We start from the raw sequence: 10,097 nt of genomic DNA on the forward strand, positions 1-10,097 counted from the left end.
GAGGCTGGCCTGGCAAAAAATGCAGGCAAGGAAGCCAGTCAGTGAAAATGGAAATGGAGGCAACACACTGGGGTGAGAGGGTGGGGAGGGGAATGTAGCAGCGCAGGCAAAAGTGCAGAGGTGCCTGGGGAGTCAGATGTCTGGCAGATCACAGTGTCAGAAATCCACTGCCTATATTGAGTCTATGAGTTTCTGTACCTACGAGGCTGAAGAAGTGAAGTTCATAGGCCCGGTTGTGAACAGTTGTTTGTAATTTGCTCTCTGTCAGGATCGGGCCTCAGAGACTGGAGGCAGGGTGTTTTTTTGGTGAGGAATGTGTCCCCACAGGTAGCTGGGTTTTGTTGTCTTTGATAGATCCTGGTGTGCAGTTTGTGGGGGTACTGGAGATATTTGGCAGGTTTTGTGTTTTGAGCTGTACAAAGTTGGCTTCAGTTCTGGTGATGAGGTTAGGTATTGGTTTGAATGTACAAACCACTTTTCAGAGCTGGATCTATGAACTGCATTTGATCAGCCTCCTACGTAGTAGGTACAGTAACTCATGGACTCAGTATACTCAGTGGAGTTCTGGCACGCTGTGACCTCCCGGACATCTGACTTCCCAGGTAGCTCTGCACTTTTACCTGCACTGTTACATCCCCTTTCCCCCACTCCCCACTCCAGCCTTTCCCTCACCCTGATGCCTCCATTTCCATTTTCATTGACTGGCTTTCTTGCCTGCATTGCGGTCCAAGCCAGCCTCTGGCTTCTTTACTATTCCTTCCATCCAGGACCAGGAGACACACCAACTGCAGGTATGTCCTCAGCCTGACAAAGGGTTTTTCAACCTGAAAGCTTCCTAAGATATATTTCTCTATTCTGTTTTTTTCCCCCATAATAATCATATAAACATAAAAACACAAGATAAGCCATCATACACACCATGAGTAACATATATCCATCCAACCCAACATCTTTACTTCCTGCTGTCAGTTCCTTTATAAAAAGAAAGGCTTTGTGATGGTCAGTTTGGCTACCTTAGATGCTGCTGGTACTACTGGTGCTGAGCCACCTATGTTATTTTTACCTGCTGCTGTTTACTGGTGGACCAGTCCGAGGCTGTAGGGGAGGAGGAGGCCTCAGTGGGGCACAACGCCATCTTGTGCAGAGGCCCCAGTGCCAGGAAGGGCACACCTTAACACACACAGCGTCACCCACCCATGTCATGACTTTTGCCTGCCTGCAGCCAGAGGTGCAGGGCCCCAGAACCCAGACTCCCCCTGCACCTATCTCCTTGACAGCTGGCAGGCTTCACGGCCGCAGCAGGGCCTAGCAGGCCTGCAGTAGTTTTTTTCACCCCCCTGTGCCCTAAGACAGACACAGCTGGCAGGCTTCATGGCCACAGCAGGGCCTAGCTGCCAGGCCTGCAGTAGTTCCACCCCCCACCATGCCCCAAGACAGACATAGTTGCACAAGCACCCGTGACACGAGCTTTGCATGTCAGCAGCTAGGGATGCAGAACCCCAGAATCCAGACACCCCCTGCACCCATCTCCTTGATAGCTGGCAGCCTTCATGGCTGAAGCAGGGGCTAGCATACCTGCAGTTTTCACCCCCCTCCGCCCTAAGACAGAGACAGTCAGTTGCACAAGCACCGATGTCATGAGTTTTGCCTGTCAGCAGCTAAAGGTGCAGGGCCCCAGAACCTAGAAGTCCTGGATCTATCTCCTTGACAGCTGGCAGGCTTCGTGGCCTCAACAGGGGCTACCATCCCTGCAGCTTTCATCCTGCTGCACCTTAACACACAATGTCACCCATGTCACAAATTTTGCTTGTCTGCAGCTTGAGGTGTAGTTTTCCCAAAGCCCCTGTACCTATCTCCTTGAAACTTGGCAGGCTTGAGTTTTGCTTTCAAGACTTTGAGGTGCAGTTTCCCCAAACCCCTGCACCTATTTCCTTGAAACTTGGCAGGCTTCAGGCCCTCAGAAGGGGCTACCATTCCTGCAAGTTTCATCCAAATCAGGCCAGAAATGACGTTATAGGCTGTTTTGAGCTCCCCCATTATAGCCTATGGGTGAAACGTCCAAACAGCAAAACTCTTTCGACGAAATGAAATGGAACAGTAGTTATGAGTCGAAACAAAACGTTATTCTGTCAAAACAGAATGGTGCCATTTTGCACAGCACTATTTCTAATGTACAATTAGATGTCTGCAGCTGGCTTTCTCAATTGCCTGTGTGAGTTTTTGTTTTTGTTTTACAAAGGAATAGAAGAACAGAAAGCCATGTTAAAAAGAAAGATGCAATTGGAAAGTCACAGGCATTAGCAGATGAAGGAAGCCAGCTTCACCACCCTATGGATGTCACCAGCTTGGACTAACAGGAGCCATTTGTGCCAATTCTCATTGCTTGGGAAGTTCTAGATAAAAGACTTTTCTATATTGCAGACAAATAGAAAGTGCTCTCCATTGCTCTGTTCCTTATACTATCAGAGCAGGAGGAAACACATCGAGGATGCAACCTAGTGAGATGTTACCCACATATTATTCTGTCTCAAGGCAAGGGCTGTAGACTCAGCCACGCAGCGCGAGGCATATGCTAAGGACCATTCAGAGTGGATGAACTCTGAGAGGCAGGGCATTCCCTTCCCCTAAGCATGTTTTACAGTTGAAGGTTCCTATTGATTTGATCCATACAGAGCAAACAGGTCTCTTACCATTTATTTGTAGTCGGGTTCCCCACCCTCCCCACACACCTTTCGTGCAAGATAAGAATGACCTGAATTTTAAAAATTCTTCTCTCTCACTCCTTAAGAATATCATACCCTATCCCCCCTCTGAAGCAGAGCAGGTCACACAGCGAATGAACACAAACACAGGTTTCCATCAATAAGTTTAATCAAAGTTTGTTAAATACAGAAGATAAATAGAATAATTTAAACATCTTTTCTTGCTGGGCAGTGATACACAGCAAGTGCTTTGTGATTAGTGTGGGCTTGGCTTGTTCAGCGTGATCCTGCTGCCTCAAAGGAGGGAGCTACTCACTTGAAAGGCTCTGGCTCATCCCATTTTCTTGCGTTAATGGTGCCAGGTTATAGTAATGCTCCCACTGAGGTGTAAATCTGAAGGCGGAAGAGGTCACATATCTTTTCACTTGGCTGCATGATGAGGAAAACGGTGCTGCACTTTTGTTTTGTACATCTCCAATAAGATGGGGCTATGACACTTGCTACTGACCATCAATCCTGGATGCAAGCATGAAGTTGCAAGGAACACCAGCTCTCCTGCCCTCTCCTCCTCACTACAGAAAGCAGCTGAGTACTGATGGGCACAGAAGACTGAGCCAGGTCCCTGGATGGCCTTTAAAAACAACCCAAGTTTTCTTATCCCAAAGTCCTAACATCATGGCTGCCACCTACCCATACAAAATTGGACCCTACGTATACACAGAACTCTCTGACAGACAAGGAATCAGTAGGACACTTAATTCCACAACTCTGGCTTATTTCTGTGGGTAAGTCTCATCTGTAACAGCAGTAGGGCTCCAGGCAGGACACATCCAGCAGATCATTGCATTCTCAGATGCTTAAAAGGTGACTCAGCCTTGCAACTAACTTGGCTACCTGAGGCAGGCTAGAATGACAGAAGTGTGTTTTCTGCTTTCCACAGAGGCCCCACCAGAGATGTGCTACCAGTAGCATTGCCAAAGAAACATTTAGCCTTTTAGAAAGTGTGCAGGAGATTGCTTCTCCTCTCGCTCCACCTGTGAAGAACCCATAGAGCAGGTTCAAAGGGCAGGGAGCACTTCAGGTCTGGTTTATGTGATAACAAGACTTGTAACTGTGCATACCAAGGACGTACAGCTAAAAAGCACAGCACACAAACGAAGGCCAGAGCAGTACGCACACCTCACACCTCCATATGCTACCATGTCAAGTCTCCTGCAGGACTGTTTTAAAAGGCACCTGGCTAATAACTGAAAACAAGGCTGACTGATACTAGGAGCTGACCTTCCTCTTGGCATCCAACACAGGCTCTGGTCCCATCACTGCATACAAACATCCTAACCTGAGGCAGGTGGGGAGAGAACGGGAAGAGAAGGGTCCACCTCTGGGAGGACATAAAGGAAACTTCTCATCTCAAGCCTACCAGCCAGAGATTCCAACTGCATGCGTCTCAGGGCATCACACTGGCTATATGGCTCTGCCAAAACCCATCTCCAAAAGGGAAATTCCAGCATTTCAAAAGAAGGTCCCAACCATAAGAGGACGTTGCTGTAATCACACAATCATCCTGGGTGAAGTGCTGCAGGACACAAGGTGCAGCCTGATCCTGGTACATCCTTAAATACCATCAATGCAAGAGTCTATGGGCAAAGGGCAAAGAGGAGCCAGGAAAGCCTTGGGTGTAATCCAGGAGCCACAAGTGGGGCTACGCATGGGTTTTGCCAGACGCAACCTGCTGGGAAAGGGCCAAGATCAGGACACCGCACCTGATCCAGCCAGGGATATAAGCTCCTCACTACCTGCTGCTCACTACCTGACAGGCCAGGGCAGCCCCAACAGAAGTCAGAACAGCCCCATGCTCTAAGGGAACATCAGGTAAATGCTTTCATCCCCACAGTTTGGGAAGCATCAGATACCTTTGATGTGCCTTGGCTGCATTCCTGCATATGGGGCAGAAGTGTCGGACCCCTTCGTCACTAATGTCTTGTCTGCTCTCCGGTCTGGGTGCTTCCACACCCCAGCAGCACTTTGACCCTGACGGGGTGAAATAAGTGTAATCCTCCCTGTGCCAGAGGTCAGAAAACTCCTGGCAGGGCTCGAGGGAAGAGGAAAAACAGCTGCCTGCAGCTTGCACAGGAGGCTTTCTGGAGATTAGCATGACAGAAATGGAGAATGGAGAAAGCTTGTGAGGAACAAGCTCCCAGGTCTCTTCTTTGGGGAGCAGCACCTAGGATGTTCTAAGGTTTCTACCAGCTGACAGCCCTGAGCTGCCCTTTCCCCTGATGCACTTTCTGCCTCCAGCAGACAATTAAACACTCTCTGCTTTGCGGTGGGAAGTTATGTCAGGCTAGGTCACCACTCCAGGCTCCAGAGCACTTGCCAGCAGAGATGGGCTTCTCACCTGGTCTCATATTAGGTCTCCCAGATGTTAATGCCAAGTGAGGGAACTGGACTGATCACTGCTGTGCCCCGGGCACCAACACCAGACTACAGACCTTTCGGGGGGGGGGGGGAATGTTAAATAGAAGCCAACAACTGGTTTCAGCTTAAAAGCTGAAGGCCTGAGAACACCTCAGAGCACCTTAAGGAGAAATGCCTGGTCTCTAACATCAAATGCAGTCTATGTTCAGGTCTGTGGGCCAGTATTGGTCGTCCAGGTAGTGGTTGCTGTCTGTATTACTGTCTGTAGGGCTGCTAGGGAAACTGTGAGGAAGGCTGCTGGCAAGTTTCTGCTCCCACTCCTCCTCCACCAGTCTGTAGAGCTCCATGGATGTCTGAGCATCTTCCACTGATGAGTGCCCCCTCTGGCCAATCTGACAGCAAAGGAAAAGAGCCACGTTAGAGTGGACAGTCAGCAAAGATCCTGCACGCTAAGCTCTCATAGACTACTTATCCAGCAGGTTTTGTTGGACCAGATTCAAATCCAACCAGGCCTCCACCCACATCTGCACCTCCAGCTTCTATGTGTACTTGGCCCACATCAGCCAAGCACTGCCCTCACAACACCCCTGGGAGGTGCAGAACCACTCACCTGAATTTTCGTATGCAGCAGCTGCCGCGCCAGACTCTTGAGTGAGACACTGGCTTTCAAGGGGAATCCTGCCTTCTGGTTCAGCAAAGGGATCCGACTGGTATCGCGAGTCTGCTCTTTCGGGTGAAAATATTTGAGGGCCTGGAAGTCATTATGTATGGCATGGCCCACCACGATCTTGTTTTTCAGGATCTGCAGGACCTGGAAGCGTCAGAGGGGGGTGAGTTGGGCAGCAAAGCCAAAGTAGAGCCCTCCACTGCACTGACTGGTTTATCTAGTCAGGCTCCCTAAGGAAATTGATCCCAAAAGTCCTCCAATAACTATCCAGAGACACCCTACAGTGAAGCAGGAACAAATGTCTCAGAGAAGCTGTCTTGTGGCACCCTCCAGGGCAGGTTAAAAAATAGCAGGAGAAAAGCGGAAGGCAGAGATAATGGTACATGGGGAGAAGCAGCCTAGACATGCAGAGCATCCTGCTTTAGGCTGACATGCAGCAAACCAGACTTAAAGCCAGGACTGGGTGGTCAGGGGTTGACAGGTCCCACACCAATCAGGCCTCTACTGTGCTGGGGTTTTGAAGAGCTCCAGAGTGAGCCTGGAAGGAGGACAGGTGACAAAGCCTCCCTGCCTGCCGTTGTCAGAGCAGCCCACCTGCCCTAAGAGGGAACAAAGTGAGACCTGCCCTCCCTACCCCACCCCCATGCTTACCTCTCTCTGCGCAGCTTTGAATGGGGTCGCATTCTGCAAGTGCCGCTTGGTGATCCCACTCCACCGAGTCCTGTAGTCCACGATGGGGCGCTCTGGCCGGATATATTTGTCGTAGACAACGTCTCCGTTGTAGCTGACCACTGTGCATCGTGCCAGCTCGCTCAGCTTCCCACCAGGACCCGTGCCCACCATCTCGCAGTCAATGGCTACATATTTCCAAGGTCTCTTGAGTGAGCAGGACAAGGAAACTCTGCCCGACTTGGAGCTCCCAGGCAAAGATAATCTGCATGCCAAGTCCTCGGGTGGTGAGAGGAGGCGCTGCCCTGCTGGACCCTCAGGACTGTCTGACTCAGCCTGTGACCGCACCTGCTTCGACTTGGTGAGCTTGGCATGGGTTTCTTCTGCAGGCTGCTCATGCACCACGGATGCTGGCTGCCCACAGCTGCCGGTTTTCTTGGTGAGTGGCTCCTGTGCCATATCTGCTTCTGGCAGCTGGAGTATAACTGGCTGGACCTTTTGTCCCAGCTTGGGCCCCAGGAGCCCCCTCTGCTCCAGCAGAGCCCTGCGCTTCATAAACCGCTGGTGCTTCCGGCTCTTCTTCTTAGTCGGAACCTGCAAGGCTTGACTGTCAGCCTCCGCTCGAAGGCACGGCTGGGCGTTGGACCGGGCACAGCACGGGTCCCGCTTGGCATAGTAGTACTCCAGGAGCCGGCCCTCAGACTCCTTCTGCCCCAGCCTGCCGGCCTTCGCTGGCCTCAGGACACTTGGTGCTTGCCCCTTGCCAGCGGGCATCCTGCCAAAGCCAGCCAGGGCAACAGGTTAGTCGGTGCGTGGGCAACCAGGAGACGCGTCACCCGCCGCCGTCCCATCCCCCAGGGGGACCGGGGATCTCCTATGCTATGGGCATGGGGCCAGCCCAACCCCCAGCAGTTACACGGCCCGGGGGCCTCCCACAGCAAGTGGGGGCGAAACAGGCGGCACTGCCACGGGCACCCCCCGCCCAGCCCTGGGAGCCGGATCTGCCCTGAGCTCGTGAAAACACCCACGCGGGGAACAAGATCATTGCCCCGAGCCCACCTCGGACCCGCGCTGCCCCGCGCCGGCTCCACGTGTCTCTCCCGGAAGTAGCTGCGGCAATGGCTGCCACATGCCCGGGCAAGTCCCGCGCTCCGCCCCGCCCCGAGCCGCCTCATTGGCTCCCGGGGCGGGCCGATTTGCATAAAGGGCGGGGCGTGGGTTTTTTTTTTCCCGGGAATTCCGGGCGGGTGCTGGGAGTGGGGCTGCGCGGGCAGCCTCGGCCCTGGGGCGGGAGCCGGGGGCTCGGGTCTTGGGGCTCGGGCAGAGCGAGCAGACGGGGCTGGTCTGCTCTGCTCTGGCTCTGGCTCTGGCCCTGGCCCTGGCCCTGGGGCTGGCCGGCAGGATGCCTGTCTGGCTTTGGGGAGTATCCAGAGGGGGGAGGATACCATAATGAACGCTAAGTGTTGCAGGGGAAAGCCACTTCCTTGGCAGGGACCCGGGTAATACATGTTTAGTCTCCTACTCTCACTTCCAGTGGGAAGATCTTGGCTATAGGCTGACTTTATGGCAATCCACTCCATGCATTGACCTGGTATTGCAGTGCTTCCAGGACCGGTGCAAAAAAACAGAAAGAAAAAAAAAAACAAAAAAACTTTATGGCAATGGGAGACTCCTCCCTAGCTTGCTCCTGTAGCCATACGGCTGCAGGCAAACGAAACCCGGGGGCAGCCGAATCCCAAGCCAAACCCTGGGCACCCAAACCTTAGTCGTAGGATGTCTGCCGGAGGATAAGAAAGCATCTGAAACCCCAGGTGGAGGTGGAGCATGCTTGGTGGTAGTAGGGCTGCATAAGGTTCTTGAATGACTCCCGATTTGGAATTGATTTGGTTGATTTGACTTGGGACACACAAGTATTCCTTTATATATTTAAAAAAAAAAAGGGTGGGGGGGCCATGGCTATCACAGGTGTGCCCAGCAACCTCCATGGCAGGCCAGAGCCCCGTGGTGCAAGGCACTGCACATGCCCAGAACACAACTCCGTTAGCACTTGGGAAGAGAGATTTGTATAATCCAGGTGTGATTGTAAAGGCCAGTGTCTATATCTGGTGGTGTAACAGCTCTGCAGGACTGACTTCTACTTGCACCCTGTTACATCAGTGGAATCCCCAGCCTGTTTGCAGGCTTTATAGGCTGGGCGATTTTATTCTGAAGCAACAGTGTCTTTCCCTAGTTTTGCTTCAGGTGTTTCCCAAGCAACGTAAGCCAAATGGCAAGGAGCATTGCACCAAACTAACGAGGGGCTGAATGGGGGAGGAGGGAGGGAAGGGGGTGCCAGGGTAGTAACTGTGGCTACAGCTACATTAAGGGCTCTTCCCTGGTGGAGGAGGACTCATTGTCACCCTGACAAAGTGCTTCTCTCAAGGTTGCAACTAACCCAGCAAAGCTGTGCGCTGCGTGAGCATAGTAAAACCATAGTAGATCCACCCCCGCAGACCAAACAAGCTCTGCTCGTGACAAACAGGGTTCTGCTGTTAAAACAGTTTCTACTTGACAAGCATCTACTGGCAAGGCTATGATGGCTGTGGGTGTCTTCACCTTTTAGGACCATGCCCATTACTTGGGGTTTGAATTCTTGAAGCATCTCCTTCAGAGAGAGTCTAAGGGAGCATCTAAAATAAACACAGTCAGGATTTAGTTTCCGTTAGGTGAGCTGCACTGGTCTGAGGCCGTGTTTAGGGTATGTGTGGGGTTCTTATCTTTAAACCTGCTGGCATGCTGGGTGCTACCCCGGTCTCTCAGACCTGTGCAAAGGAGAATGGCAGGCAGTTGAGCCCTGCTCAGAATCTCATACCTGGCTTGGCTGGAGTTTATGGGAGCCTTCTTTGGTGACAAGAGACTTGGCTGCTCCAGAGCACAGGCCTCGGTGTACACTTGGGACAGGGCAAGGCCTTTCCAGTTAGCAGCCCACAAGGGCTAGCACCCCTTGGGCTGCACAGACACTCAGAGAAGCACCGGTTCCACTTCACATCAGGGGTTGCAACCCTTAATCCATTCCTCTGTATTTGGTACCTTTATGTATTTATTCACTGAGCTCTTTGGGCCAAGAGAGAGCCCTTTACAGATCTGCTGTTTCTTCCTCTACTTTCCAATATCTTTCCCCAGGAAAACACAGCTCTGAGGCAGATGAAGGACCTGGGGGTTTTTTTGATTTTCTTTTGGAGGAAACTTGTTTTTTCACTCTATGATGTTTGAGCCTGGACCAGGATGGATTTACCCCACTGACCTGACACAGTGGGAAGAACTGAAAGCATCAAATGGACTGTAATGAAATCACCCAAAAAGCACAGGAAATAGGTCATGCTAATCAAATTAGCCCTTGGCTGCCAGCCAGGAGGCTGGGGGAGTCCGGTGCTTGCCACTGTGGACTGAAATAGGCCATCCCAGTCCTAGCTTTGGCTTATACACTGTTTGCAGGTGACCAACCACTGCCAGTGCTAGACAGGTTTTCTCCAGCACTCAATCTACCTCTCAGAAGTTGGTGTCTATAGTAAGGGAACCCCAGGACTGGGGTAGCGAGAAGTATGGCAGGCAGCACTGTGCCTGCCATACTTCCCTTCCCCTATGGATAGGTAATGGTGGAG

The 10,097-nt window shown here is 51.9% G+C and overlaps 1 protein-coding gene across 1 annotated transcript; it reads right to left on the reverse strand.

Moving 5' to 3' along the window:
- Positions 1-2,850: 2,850 nt before the first annotated feature.
- LOC109309122 (apoptosis-enhancing nuclease-like) lies at positions 2,851-7,589 on the reverse strand. Its single transcript, XM_019533742.1, has 4 exons — positions 7,516-7,589; positions 6,439-7,231; positions 5,731-5,931; positions 2,851-5,512 (listed from the first exon to the last, which is right to left on the reverse strand). The coding sequence occupies exons 2-4, from the start codon at positions 7,228-7,230 to the stop codon at positions 5,309-5,311; spliced, it is 1,197 nt and encodes a 398-aa protein (XP_019389287.1). The 5' UTR covers position 7,231; positions 7,516-7,589; the 3' UTR covers positions 2,851-5,308.
- Positions 7,590-10,097: the final 2,508 nt, after the last annotated feature.

The sequence above is a fragment of the Crocodylus porosus genome, unplaced genomic scaffold (assembly GCF_001723895.1).
Source record: "Crocodylus porosus isolate Cpor-Errol unplaced genomic scaffold, CroPor_comp1, whole genome shotgun sequence".
NCBI classification, from domain to species: Eukaryota; Metazoa; Chordata; order Crocodylia; family Crocodylidae; genus Crocodylus; species Crocodylus porosus.